This window comes from Callospermophilus lateralis, chromosome 1, assembly GCF_048772815.1.
Source record: "Callospermophilus lateralis isolate mCalLat2 chromosome 1, mCalLat2.hap1, whole genome shotgun sequence".
NCBI classification, from domain to species: Eukaryota; Metazoa; Chordata; class Mammalia; order Rodentia; family Sciuridae; genus Callospermophilus; species Callospermophilus lateralis.
The window spans coordinates 35,192,850-35,207,984 of NC_135305.1; the positions used below are offsets into that span (position 1 = coordinate 35,192,850).

The 15,135-nt window shown below is 36.3% G+C and overlaps 1 protein-coding gene across 3 annotated transcripts in view; it reads left to right on the top strand.

Annotated features, from left to right (window-relative positions):
* The window catches only part of Umad1 (UBAP1-MVB12-associated (UMA) domain containing 1), a 236,490-nt gene that overhangs the window by 159,801 nt on the left and 61,554 nt on the right, over window positions 1–15,135 (top strand). The window contains exon 1 of one of the 3 annotated variants that reach the window (XM_076861547.1): window positions 4,225–4,254. The exons of the other annotated variants lie outside the window; for them this stretch is intronic. Within the exon in view, the coding sequence (XP_076717662.1) occupies window positions 4,251–4,254 (4 nt within the window). The 5' untranslated portion in view covers window positions 4,225–4,250. Of the gene's footprint in view, window positions 1–4,224; window positions 4,255–15,135 lie in introns of those variants that run through there. 3 annotated transcript variants of the gene reach the window in all.

Below are 15,135 nucleotides of genomic sequence, written 5' to 3' on the forward strand. Positions count from 1 at the left end.
TATCTCTGGTTGTATACATAGTATATTCACACCAATTCATGTCTTCATACCTGTACTTTGGATAATAATGATTCACCATCATTAATTACACCATGTCCCCTCCCTTTCCCAGCAATTCCTGCAGTTTTTCTGGAACAGTACAATTATTTTTAGGGAAATTTTTTAATTGTCACAAATTTGTTGGCATATATTTCTAATGTATGTGTTTCTAAATATGGGTTTTTTTAGCCAATATTATTTATTCAATGGATTGAGAAGACTTCCTAAAATACTAATAAAATCTAATAATGGTTTATAAGAAAATAAAAATCCTTATCAGTGTTTGAATCTGAGGAATGATCAAGTCATCAAGCATTAGTTTCATTTTTTTAATTTGTTCTTTCTAGATGTATGTGACATACATACATGGAATAAGTGTAACCTGATCCAGTTAGGATCCCATTGTCATAAATATGTGGTCCAAAACTGGTCAAAGACAGAAAACTTAATACAGTACTGAATATAATAAGATAAAAATACTTAAAGAGTCTCAGACACCTCTTGTATTTCATGTATTTATCTCAAGTGCACTGAAACAAAATAGAACCCAGTAAAATATTTTCTCTGTACCATCTCGCTCAAATACTTAGAATCCTATCAGTTTTTCTAATGAAATTTCAAAGTCTTTGCTTTTTTTCTTCTCCCTTTACAAACAAATAGGAAGTGTTTCCATGTAGCATACAGTTGGGCTACCCTGTCCTTCTTTATTGCAGATATCTTGTCCAGACTTTATGTTAGATCTGTGATTATTGATTCTCCTTAAGCCTTTTGTTCAGCCTCTATTTTTCACCCAGTTTTAAGTGCTGTTAATAAACTTATTTCCTTTTACCAGTCATAGTGTATCCTCTTCAGCTTCATGCATCTAACCCATAGTTTCATCAGAAACTTTTAATTCCCTGAGCTATCACTTCTCTGGACCTTGACAGCATTTGCTTTAATGCATCAGTCAGAAAAGAGCCATTTAGTAAGGGCCTACTGTGTGCCTAGTGGGTGCCAGCCAGTGTACCAGATGCTGTAAGTATTGTAGGGAATTAAATAATTGTGTCATTGTCTTCACGGAACTGATAGTCTAGTAGGAACAACAGGTATTCAGAAAATATAGCAATTGCACTTGCAAGTAATTAAACAATTATTAGTATAGTAATTGCACTTGCATGTAATTAAGTGATTATTGCAAATGTGTGAAGTGCTTTAGAGAAGAACAAGAATATGATTTCTTTGAGGGAGTCTTGATGGTGGTGTTGAGGCTAGGGATGAGGATTGAGTGCACATCAGCTGGTCATGATCTGGGTTGAGGAACATTTTAGGCAAAGAATGGTCCTTGCTCTTTCTGCATTACTTTCTGCTCAGAATCAAGCAATTTCATACTACTTGAATGATATTGGTTTGTGTGTTTTTTGAAGTGCCGGGGATGGAACCCAGAGTCTTCTGTGTGATGGAGCTCCGTCCCCAATCCTCTCACGCTACTTAGCCATCTTATGTGCTCAGTCCCATGGGGTGCCTCTTACTTCTTAATGAACCTTTTGTAATTTTACACCTTTCCATAATTCTGGTTTTGTGATGTCAACCTATTTTGGAGCTTCTAAGTCAAAGTTATTAGATTGGGACCTACCAGTAGCAGGCTTTCAAAGACTAATTTGTCCATTGCCCCCTACACTGTTATTCTCCTGTTTTCCTTCCCTCACCTCCTTGGATTTTCTGGGATTTTTATAGGAAGGAATCCCAAGGCAAAGGTAGATGCCTTAGAATATTCATTGCTATTGAAGCCCTGCCCACAAACATTTGAATTTTGTTGTCTATCCTAGTGACATTAAGACTTAGGATTCAAAAATGCCTCTTCTTCAGAGGAAGTTTCAGTATTTTGCTTTAGATCATTGTAGAATATGCATATTAGCCTTGGAGTTTATATAATCTATAACTGTGCTTCATATATGTGTCCAACACTTTCTACTTTAAATTTCTTAATTTAAGTGACTACTATATATCTAAGTTGAAAGTTTTTTGAAAAGATAACACATTGATATTCAGCATTACTAACAATGTGTTATTACCAATAGTATGAATATAAATAATCCTCCAGCTATACATCAAGAGAAAAATCATTGTACTAGTACAAAATGATCTGTGTGCTTTTCTGATATGGGTTATTATTTTTTATTAGTATGTATACTAGCTGAGTAGCTGATCCAACTATTCATTATAGCCAGGTAGTTAGGGCCTTTATTGAGTCAGAATCAATTTTGTAGCAGAGAAAGGAAACATGCTTACTTCATTTGACTCTTCCTTTTCTCTTTAAGTATGGAATAAAAACGAATTATAGCATTTGTATGTAAGGAATTATTAAAATGAAACTAAATTGAAAAAATATAAATGTTGACCAGTAGTTGACTGAACTTTCACCATTTTATTTTTTTAAAAATAGATGATTAACACATTTCATTTTTTAAAAAAAAAATTATTATAATAACACATCCTACTTAAGATTAAACCATTTTAAGTTTATACTAGAAGTGTTAAGTACATTCACATTGTTATAAAACAGATCTCTAAGACTTTTTTATCTTGCAAAACTGAAACTGCCTGTTAAACAACAACTTCTGATTCCCCTCACCTCCTCATCCCCTGGCAACCAAGATTCTATTCTTTGTCCCTATAAATTTGATCATTCTAGGTAGATCATATAAATGGAATCATACACTAGATATCTTTTCGTGACAGCAGTGTCTTCAGGGTTCATCCACATTGTAGAATGTATAGAATTTCCTTTTTTAAGGCTGAATAATACACTGTTGTATGTATATGCCATATCTTCTTTATCAATCTGTTAATGAATGTCAGGATTTCTTCCACCATTTGACTACTGTGTGCTACTATTAATATGTATGTACAAATACATCTTTGATACTCTGCTTCCATTTCTTGTGGAAAAACTTAGATTATTAAGTCCCAATCTTAGTAGGGAGATAGGTACTCTTAAATATTTGAACAATGTGAGACAGAACTCTTAAATATTTGAACAATGTGAGACAGAACAATGGGGGTAGGGAGGGAAAGATACCTTTAAAAGTCAGGCAGATGATAATCTGTTAGCTATTTAAGACTATATTAGTCTGTTTCGATGTTTCTTAAAGTATTGTCCATGAACTACCTGCATTAGAATCTCTTGGAATGCTTGTTAAAAATTTAGACTTGTAGGCCCTTTACTAGACTTCTCAAGTCAGAAATCTCTTCTAAGACTAAGGAATTAGCACCACAAGTGATTCTTGTGCACACTGAAATGTGAAATGCACTGCCCTGCCACTGGCAATTAGACAGCTCAGGTTTTACCTTTATTTATGCATATGAAAGCCCAGGATTCCTTGCTACTTGCAGCCCCTCCCTTGCTTGCTTGTTTTTGTGGCCAGTCCATCTAGGCTAGCATATGACTTTCACTTTTTTTCCATTCCTTTTTTGTATGAGCATTTTAAATATGACATAGGATATTATAATCCTAAGGACTTTCATGTGTTCATATTATATAAGTAAATGACAAATGTGACATCTTTTAAAATTTTTTCCATGTTTTATTGGTGGGTTATAATTACACATAATAGTGGGAGTCATTGTTACATAGTTATACATGTGCATGATATAACAATATAATTTGGTCAATTTCATTCCCCAATATTTCTCCTTTCCCTCCCATCCTACCTCCCTCAGGTCCCTTTACTCTACTCTATTAGTCTCACTTTGATTTTAATTTTCAAGGGATTTCCACACACACACACACACACACACACACAAAACCTTTCTTTTACTTTATTCTCTCTAGCTTCCACATATGAGAAAACATACTACCTTGACTTTCTGAGTTTGACTTTTTTGACTTATCATAATGCCCTCAAGTTTCATCCATTTTCTTGCAAATGATATAATTTCTTTTTTTGTAATGAGGATTGAACTAGGGGAGCTACATTCCTAGCCCTTTTAACTTTGAGACAGCTCTCACTAACTTGCCCAGGCTGGCCTTGAACCTATGATTGGCCTTGAGTTTACAATCCTCCTGCTTCAGCCTCCTAAATTGTTGGGATTACATATGTGCACTTCTGTGCCTGGAAATTTCATTCTTCTTTGTAGCTTTAAGACTCCATTGAGTATTTATGTCACATTTTCTTTATTCGTTTATCTATTGACAGACACCTGGCTGGTTCCAGAATTTGGCTGCTACAAATATGGGTATGCATATATTTTTATAGTATGCTAGTTCTTTAGAATGAATACCAGAGAATGGTATAGCTGGGTTACATGATGGTTCCATTTCTAGTCTTTTGAGGAAACTCCATGATGGTTTCTATAGTGATTATATTGATTTACAATCTCCCGACAGTATAAAAGTGTCGTCTTTTATACTTCTCTACATGCTCTCCAACACATTTTGCTGTTTGTATTTTTGGTGGCTGCCATTCTAACTGGAGTGAGATGAAATCTCTGTGTAGTTTTGATTTGTGTTTCCCTGATAGCTAAAGATGATGAACATTTTTTTCACGTATTTGTTATCCATTTATGTTTCTTCTTTTGAAAGTGTCCATTTATTTATTGGGTTTTTTTTAGTGGTAAGTTTTTTTTATTTCTTTATGTATTATGGATATTAATCCTCTGTCACAGAATAGTTAATATTTTTCTCCCATTCTGTAGGTTCTCTTCACATTCTTGATTGTTTCATTTGTCATGCAAAAGCTTTTTAATTTGATGTCTTCCCATTTATTAATTCTTGGTGTTCTTTCCTGAGCTTTAAGAGTTCTATTGAGAAGGTCATTGCCTATGCCTCAAGACTAAGTATTGGCCCTACATTTTCTTCTAGGAGTTGCAAAGTTTCTGGTCTAATTCCTAGGTCTTTGTTTCATTTTGAATTGACTTTCATGTAGGGCAAGCAATAAGGTTCTAGTCTTATCCTTCTAATTATCAGTACCAGCTTCCCAGCACCATTTGTTAAAAAGTGCTATTTTTTCCATTGTCTGTTTTGGTACCTTTGAACTATCTTTGTAGGTTTGTCTTTGTGTCTTCTATTTCTTCTCCATTTGTCTGTATATCTGTATTTATGCCAGTACCATGCAGTTCTTGTTACTATAACTTTTTAGTATAATTTTAAGTTGGATATTGCAATGCCTCCAGCTTTGTTTTTTTGGCTTAGAAATGCTTTGGCTAGTCTGGGTCTTTTGTTCTTCCAAATTATTTTAGGACTATTTTTTTCTAGTTCTGTAAAAAATGTCATTGATATTTTAATGAAGCGTACATTAAATCTGTGTGTTGCTTTTGGTAATATGGCCATTTAACAAATTTAATTCTACCTATGAGCATGAGATATATTTCCATCTATGTGCCTTCTTCAGTTTCTTTCTTCAGTGTTCTGTGATTTTCATTGTAGAGGTCTTTCACCTCTTTAGTTAGATGTTTTCCTACATGTGTTTGTTGGTTGGTTTTTGTCCCCCACCCCACCTTAGGCTATCTTGAATGGAATTATTTTCAGCAGGTTCCTTATTAGCGAATAGGAAAACTGTTGACTTTTCTGTTTTGATTTTGTGACCTGCTACTTTTCTGAATTTGTTTATTAGCTCTAGCAGTCTTTTTTGGTAGTGCTTGGATCTTCGAAATATAAGATCATATTATCTGCACACATTGATAATTTGATTTCTTTCTTTCCTAATTTTATCCCTTTTATTTTCTTTTCTTGCCTACTTGCTCAGGCTGGAATTTCTAGTACTATATTGAATAAGAGTGGTGAGAGTGGACATCTTTGTCTTGTTCTGGGTTTTAAAGGAAATGCTTTTGTTTTTCCTATTCACTGTGATGTTAGCTTTGGGTTTGTTGTATATAGCTTCTATGATGTTGAGGTAAGTTCCTTCTGTCCCCAGTCTCTTCAGTGTTTTTATCATGAATAGGCACTGAATTATTTTAAAGGCTTTCTCTTCATCTGTTAAGATGACCATGATTTTTTTTCTTAATTCTATTTATGTGATGAATTACATTTATTGATTTGCATGTGTTAAACCATCTTTGCATCCCTGGAATGAAACCAATTTGGTCATTATGTGCGGTCTTCTTAATATGTTGTTGGATATGATTAGTTACTGTCATATAAAAAGATTGTTGCATCTAAGCTCACTAGGGATATTGGATTGTAGTTTTCTTTCCTTAATGCAACCTTATCTGTTTTGGGCATTAAGGTGACACTACCTTTATAAAATTAATTTGGAGGCATTCTTTTTTTTTTTTTAATGGTATGAGGGATTGAACCCAGGGGCATTTAACCACTGAGCCACATCTCCAGCCCTTTATGGTATTTTATTTAGAGATAGGGTCTCACTGAGTTACTTAGGGCCTCAATAATTTGCTGAGGCTGGCTGTGAACTTGCAATCCTCCTACATCAGCCTCCCAAGTCACTGAGATTACAGGAGTGCATCACTGCGGCTGCTGGAGGTGTTCTATCCCTTTCTAATTCATAGAATATTTTGAGGAGCTTTGGCATTAGTTCTTGAAAGTTCTAGTAGAATTCTAGTGCTTGCATCACATCTTTAAGAAAGCCAACCAGCTACTGTTCCATTTTGTAATTGAACTGTGTATTCACCTGGTTAACACATCATGCCATTTCATTAAATCTAGTGTGTGACTTTGTTTTATAATTGGGTTCTATGATTTGTAGGTGAATTTTAAAAGATAAACTTTTTTTTAAATGTTGGTATATTTTCAGAAAATACTCTTCTAACTTTTGTGTGATACAGTAAGAGCATATTTAATGACATTAATGACTTCCATTAGTGAGTTTAGTGAAGATTCCATTAGTGTAGATGAGTCATTTTAGTGACTTCCATTAAGAGTTGTCATCCTCGGGGAAAAAGGTACACTCATACACTGCTGGTGGGACTGCAAATTGGTGCAGCCAATTTGGAAAGCAGCATGGAGATTCCTTGGAAAGCTGGGAATGGAATCACCATTTGACCCAGCTATTGCTCCTCTCGGACTATACCCAAAAGACCTAAAAACAGCATACTACAGAGAGACAGCCATATCAATGTTTATATCAGCACAATTCACAATAACTGAACTGTGGAACCAAAGATGCCCTTCAATGGATGAATGGATAAAAAAAAAAAATGTGGTATATATACACAATGGAATATTACTCAGCACTAAAAAATAATAAGTTCATGACATTTGCAGGGAAATGGATGGCATTAGAGCAGATTATGCTAAGTGAAGCTAGCCAATCCCCCCAAAACAAATGCCAAATGTCTTCTCTGATATAAGGTGGGGTGACTCAAAATGGGGAAGAGAGGAAGAGCATGGGAAGAAGATTACCTCTACATAGGGAAGAGGGGTGGGAGGGAAAGAGAGGGAGAACGAGAACTGCATGGATGGTGGAAGGAGACCCTCATTGTTATACAAAATACATGTATGAAGATGTGATGAAAAAAAGAATAGCGCTACCTTAGATTAGGTAGAGAGAAGTGATAGGAGGGGAGGGGAGGGGTTAGGGAGATAGGAAGAATAGTAGAATGAAACAGACATTATTATTACTGTGTGTATGTATGCGAATACATGACCAATGTGATTCTGCACCCTGTACACTCAGAAAAAGGAGATATTGTATCTCATATGATTCAAATGTATGATATGTCAAGGTCATTGTACTGTCATGTGTAACTAATTAAAACAAACAAACAAAAGAGTAGTCATCCTGATTAATACAATGTGTTATTTATTTAGGAAGAAACTTGGTGGGGCAAAAAGTCCTAACAAGGCATCTTATTATATAGCTGGCCAGCTTTTTCAATGTGTTCAGTGCAAATATCTGTTTCTTAACCTCAGTGATATTCCTATAATTCTTATTTTTTGAGTAATTTCTACAGCCTTTTTTGAGATTTCCCATTTGATTGCTTTAAATACCCTCTGGAATGAAAGTTCTATGAGGGTAGGGATGGTGTCACCCAAGTTCACATGGTATTTAGCCTGGTATATGGTGCAAAGTAGATGTCCCGTAAACAGTTGTTGAAGAAATGAGACTTAACTTGAACCTGACTGATAATGTGTTTCATGTACTACTTTTATTGTTTCTGCTAGAAATTTTCTTGTAATTTTGCTACAGTATAATTCTTTTATTCATCCAAATATTCAGTTTTAAAGAACTGAGAAGTTTACCTAACCAGTATCTCTGATTGGACCAATTGATTCTTTAAAAAAAAAAAAAATGTTGAGACAAACATTTGTTCTCATTTAAGTGGGTCATTTATTTTTTTATACCAAGAACTCTGAGCAGAACACCTGATACTATCCCATAATTTCACAAGTTTATTCTGTTGGTTAGAATAGAGCCTGAACACTGAATGTGACTTGATACCAGTTTATCTCCAATCTAAGTTTGAATTATTGGTGAAGGATCAGAGCTGTCATTTGCCAACTATAAGCAGAACATCGAGTCTTTGTCAGGATGTCAGAAAACCTAGTAGAGATGAGTATGGCTTTTTTTTTGTTTTTGTTTTTTGTTGCTTACATATTTGGACTTCAAGCTAAACACACTAAAGTTCTTTCTTATGTGTTGGTTCTCTGCTCCCAACAGAGCCCATAGAACCTGTTGTCAGTGGACCACTCAGAGAACATTTGTGAGGAGCTGTTGGCAGCATTTGGGGATCAGGCTCAGGAATAGTCAGCACAACTTATTCTCTCAATTTATGAATTAATCGGTTTTAGGAAAGATAATTAACAACAAAGAAACTTTTGAGGCAGATCCATATAGCATAATACAATATTGCACAAATTTCCATATACAAAATTAATTCGGTCTTTTCAGTTCTTAGTTTTCCAGCCTAAAAGTAAGAATGTTTCGACTTGTCTGTTTTTAACATAGTGTTAAGTGGCTTAATTGATTTGGGGGGTTGCTTGAAGATCTTCCAGAAAAATTATTATTCCATAGCTACAAAGGAACAAGACTCAGACCTAAAGACGTTTTTTGGAATCCTAGAGCAAGTTCGTTAAACCTCAGTAAGATTCACTAGTATGCTTACTTCTCAGAGTGTGTGCCCTAAAGTATTTAGTATGCTTTAAAAATCAAAAGCAGGGTTATAGCTGTATGATTTTAATAGCAGTCACAAGGTATATTGAGGCTTGGATAGAAATATGTTCTAAAACTAAAATTCACATGAATGTCTAAAAAGTAGCTTGTTCTGTTGAACCCTTAGGTTAACATTTTTTTTTTGTATTTTTGAAGCCATTTATACTTATTTTAATAAGCCTTTATCAAACGTGTGTATAGAATTTTTTTTTTGTCCCCCTATACATATAGCCAAGTCAACAGATGTTTATTTAGCTTTCGCTTTGTGACCAGAATGATATTAATTGTGCCAGTTGTATTCTCTCCTCTGCTGATTTGGGGTCAGAATAATTTTGGTATGTCAATCTATTAATGCTTGGTGTCATTTTAACTTGATTTTCTTTCTTAGCTTGAACTTTATCCTATATTTGTTTGCTAACTGCATTCTTCTTCTGTGGCTTAGCTGTCCCTATTCTTGGTTTATTTTCCTCTGAGGTTGTAACTATATGGTCCTTGCTTAGCATCTGGATAGCCATCTAAAGTGCCAGTCATCATCCTATGAAAAGTTTTACTTTCCAGCCCAAGGGCCTTTCTGAGAAAGGCTCACCACTCCCTCATACTAACCCAACCCTCAACTGCCCACATTATGACCCACTTGGCTCTAAACCCTGAGTCTACCCCATAAAAGTCCCAAGCCTGTGTTGCCTCTCTGCCTCTATGGAGAAATGGCCTTTATTTGTCAGCTCTAACAAATAAATTCTCATGTGTATCTCTGCCTGGACTCCATCTTTATTTCTCGCTTGCCTATCTCCCGGTTCCTCGCTTTCCTTTAGGTAACAGGTGTCAACAGAATCCTGACCAGGCTCCTGGGCAGGTCATATTTTTAATAAATTAGTACTTTTGCTTTCTCTCTATTCCTCTTTTCTTCATCATAGTGGAAAACAGAAAGGAATTATATTAACAGAATTAGAAAAATGGAAGGGAAAACTAAGAGGAACTATAGGAGTTTTAAATTATATTAAACTGATTTGTACAACTTAAGTTTTGATAAGTAATGGAAGCAGCATGATATTATGGAATAATTTGGCATCTTCAGCAGCCTTGTTCAATTAATACAATAAGCCTACCTCAAAACACTGCCAGAGCATGTAAAGGCTCGTCCTGGTCCTGTCAACCTCTGTCTTAGTCCATCTGGCTGCTGTAACAACATGCCACAAACTGAGTAGTTTGTAAACAACAGACATTTACCTCTCATAGTTCTAGAGGTTGAGAAGTCCAAGATCAAAATGCTGGCAAATTTAGAGTTTGGTGAGAGCCTCCATTCTGGTTCTAGCTATGCCCTCACTTGGTGTGAGGGGAGAATTCTGGTCTTCAGCTCCTCATAAAGGCATTAATTCCATTTATAAGGGTTCCACTCTTATGATCCGGTCACTTTGCTAATACTGTCACATTGGGGATTAGGTTTCAGCATAGGAACTTTGAGGGGACACAAATATTCCATCCATAGGTTCTCCAATGCTGAAGATATGATACCTGCTACATGAGAAAGGCAGAACAGCAGTTCACACGAACGTTTAGGACATTTATTTTACCCCAACTTCCTCCCTGCTTCTCTGCAATTAATATTTAATTTGGTTTCTCAATCTTTATGGCAGTCTTTTATTGTATCATTATTCCCATTTTTCAGACGAGGAAATTAAGGCTCTGAGAAATTAAGTAACTTACACAAGGTCATAAATTTGGTAAAGGATTTGGGTTGAGTTCTGACAGATTTCAAACCCATTTTCTTTGTATAATGCCGAGCTGCCTTGTGTATAATGAGTATGGAAGATTGAAAAGGAGTTAATGGTGTGGCCATTCCACTGTTCTTTCCACTACTTCACTTGGTGAATGACTAATAGGCAAATACTCCCAGAGGGTATTTGCATTTTAAAAGAGGAGCTCATTAACTCTAATGAATCTCTAATTGGTAGAATTGGTGGGGGAGATATTTTTAAGGGCTGAGGCTTTCTCCTATGTCTTCAAGGTACCTAGCTGTCCTTTTCTACTCTGTAGATTATCAACTACTCTGGAATTAGAATTATGTAGTAGAATGCAGCCACAAACTGCCAAACTGCTAGTCAGACCCAAATACAATTGAGTAAATTTATATGGAGTAAGGGAAAAAAAAAAATCACCAAAAGGGATGTAGTATGGGTTAGCTTTGTGTAAAATGAGTGTTCAGAAGCAAATGAATTTGATAATATTGAGGGTCTTCTGAAGACTTATGTAGAAATAATATGTTTTGTGATCAATTTTAGCTTCAGAAGTATTATATAAGCATTTCCTGTAGAGTCTTAATGAGTCTCTGAAACATTTTTAATAGATGTCAGTTAAATAAAATGCTCCATAATCAAATACATTGTGAAAAAACTTTAAAATTTATTTACTACAGAATTTCTCAGATGGTAAAGTGCATTGGAAAGCAACTATAGAATTTATACCCTACAGGTTTTTCTCATACTTCTGACAAGAGAAAAATTTTTTTTCCATGTGACCCTCTTAGAATCAGTGTTTTTTAGGTTGCATTCTCAGATATGGAATTCTAGATTAAAACTCTAACTTAAAAAAAGAAAAAGAAGAAAACAGCTTTTTGTATTCACAACTTTTTATACGCAGTGGGCTCCAATCAAGTCTACACCAGTCCCTTCCCAGTGCTCTTGGGCCTACAAAGGGCATGCTAGTAATTATAGCCCTCTGCTTGAGAGGGAAAAAGAAATGGATGGAGATCAAATGCTCATCTGTATTGCCTGGAAAAGTGGTGTTGAAGAACGAGGCTTATATCAAGGAGCAAAAGGGTTTCTTAATCTGAATCTCAGAATTAGCTTGAGTTACATTCAGTTACAGGATGCATGGGGCAGGCTTCCCCAAGCCAAGGTCTATCCATTCAGAGGTTCAGAAGAATGTGCTGTTTTGGAGAGAAGGGAAGAAGGGGCAGAACCATGGGCAGCCAGCCAGGTCATCCCAAACTTACCACACCACAGAAAGAAGAGTGGAGAGAGGCCTGGAGTGAATGCTAATGGAGCAGAAAGAGTGGGAACCAAGTATCTGTTCACTTTCCCACCTACCACTAAGCCTCTGGACAAGCCTCCTCTGAATGTTTCAAGGAGACATTAGTGTTCCCTTCCCATGCCTAAGAACTTCTCCCCTTTCCACTTTCCCTTATATCTAATGCTCACTTTCTACCATCTCCTCCCATCGTCACCCAGGAGAATGAGATCATGATGATACTCTAATGGCTGTCTCTTTCCTATGCCCTTGTATAGTTCAAACTTTATTCATTTTTTTGTCCCAGCAAAGGTGGAACACATATTCTTCTGAATCAGAGACTGGAAAACTGTAGCCTGCCACCTGTTTTTGTAAATAAAAATTGTATTGGAACACAGCCACACTCATTAGGTTAGATATTGTCCATGGCTGCTTTTGGCTGCAATGGTAGAGTTGTGAAGTTGTGACAGAGACCATATGGCCTGAAAAGCTTAAAATGTTTACTGTCTGGCCTTTTACAGAAAAAAAAAAAAAAAATCAGCTAACCTCTAATCTAAACTATAGGTGAATTTCACTTTTTTTTTTTTTTTAATTTCTCAAAGAGCTTTAGGGATGTGTGTGTGTGTGTGTGTTCCTTATCATTTATTCTAAATAAAAGCTACATTTTAAATAAAGAAAATTACATGGTTATGGTACAGAGGAATTTTTGTCCCTTGTAAATGTTGCTAGCCTCACAAGCTTCTAAAAGAATATCCAGGAGACTGTGTTTGCTTTACAAGACTAGAATGAAGGACAGAAGCTTGCTCTAGTCAGAAGTATTTGGCATCTGTTCCAGAAAGAGAAGAAAATAGAAAATCTGTGGGCCTCGGAAAGCAAAAAAGAATTGAGAGAAGTGGGGATAGAGAGTCGGGGCTTAGGTTTGAACAGCACAGAGCTTTCAGAGTTTCCATTCAGTGCTCTGGGCTCTTCCCACCCTGCTACCTAACTCAGAGACTTGGTTCCTCCCACCTCAGCCCTTAACCACCAGCTTTCACCAGATCTGAGACCCTGGGGATGTTAGGAAATGGATTCTGCCTGCAATGGGACTGCCTTCTACCTGGGAGACTATGGGTGAATCACTGAGTGCCCCTTAGAGTTTACTTACCTATCAACCAGGGAAGTACAAGGGAGATATTACTGTGCCTTCCCAACTAAATAATCAAGTTAAATGTTTTTTTTTTTTTAATTTTTATTGTTGGTTGTTCAAAACATTACATAGTTCTTGACATATCATATTTCACACTTTGATTCAAGTGGGTTATGAACTCCCATTTTTACCCCATATACAGATTGCAGCATCACATTGTTTACACATCCACTGTTTTACATAATGCTATACTAGTGTCTGTTGTATTCTGCTGTCTTTTCTATCCCCCATCCCCTCCCCTCCCCTCCCGTCTTCTCTCTCTACCCCATCTACTGTGATTCATTTCTCCCCCTTGTTTTTTTTCCCCCTTTCCCTTCACTTCCTCTTGTATGTAATTTTGTATAACCATGAGAGTCTCCTTCCATTTCCATGCAATTTCCCTTCTCTCTGCTTTTCCCTCCCACCTCTCGTCCCTGTTTAATGTTAATCTTCTTCTCATGCTCTTCCTCCAAACTCTGTTCTTAGTTACTCTCCATATATCAAAGAAAACATTAGGCATTTGTTTTTTAGGGATTGGCTAGCTTCACTTAGCATAATCTGCTCTAATGCCATCCATTTCCCTGCAAATTCTATGATTTTATCATTTTTTAATGCAGAGTAATACTCCATTGCGCATAAATGCCACATTTTTTTTTATCCATTCGTCCATTGAAGGGCATCTAGGTTGGTTCCACAGTCTTGCTATTGTGAATTGTGCTGCTATGAACATCGATGTAGCAGTGTCCCTGTAGCATGCTCTTTTTAGGTTTTTAGGGAATAAACCAAGAAGGGGAATAGCTGGGTCAAATGATGGTTCCATTCCCAGATTTCCAAGAAATCTCCATACTGCTTTCCAGATTGGCTTCACCAATTTGCAGTCCCACCAACAATGTACAAGAGTACCCTTTTCCCCACATCCTCGCCAGCACTTGTTGTTGTTTGACTTCATAATGGCTGCCAATCTTACTGGAATGAGATGGTATCTTAGGGTGGTTTTGATTTGCATTTCTCTGACTGCTAGAGATGGTGAGCATTTTTTCATGTACTTGTTGATTGATTGTATGTCCTCCTCTGAGAAGTGTCTGTTCAGGTCCTTGGCCCATTTGTTGATTGGGTTTTTTGTTTTCTTATTGTTTAATTTTTTGAGTTCTTTGTATACTCTGGATATTAGGGCTCTATCTGAAGTGTGAGGAGTAAAGATTTGTTCCCAGGATGTAGGCTCCCTATTTTCTTCTCTTATTGTTTCTTTTGCTGAGAAAAAACTTTTTAGTTTGAGTAAGCCCCATTTGTTGATTCTAGTTATTAACTCTTGTGCTATGGGTGTCCTATTGAGGAATTTGGAGCCCGACCCCAGAATATGTAGATCGGAGCCAACTTTTTCTTCTATCAGATGCCGTGTCTCTGATTTGATATCAAGCTCCTTGATCCATTTTGAGTTAACTTTTGTGCATGGTGAGAGAAAGGGATTCAGTTTCATTTTGTTGCATATGGATTTCCAGTTTTCCCAGCACCATTTGTTGAAGATGCTATCCTTCCTCCATTTCATGCTTTTAGCCCCTTTATCAAATATAAGATAGTTGTAGTTTTGTGGATCGGTTTCTGTGTCCTCTATTCTGTACCATTGGTCCACCCACCTGTTTTGGTACCAGTACCATGCTGTTTTTGTTACTATTGCTCTGTAGCATAGTTTGAGGTCTGGTATCGCTATACCACCTGATTCACACTTCCTGCTTAGAGTTTTTTTTGCTATTCTGGGTCTTTTATTTTTCCATATGAATTTCATGATTGCTTTCTCTATTTCTACAAGAAATGCCGTTGGGATTTTGATTGGCATTGCAT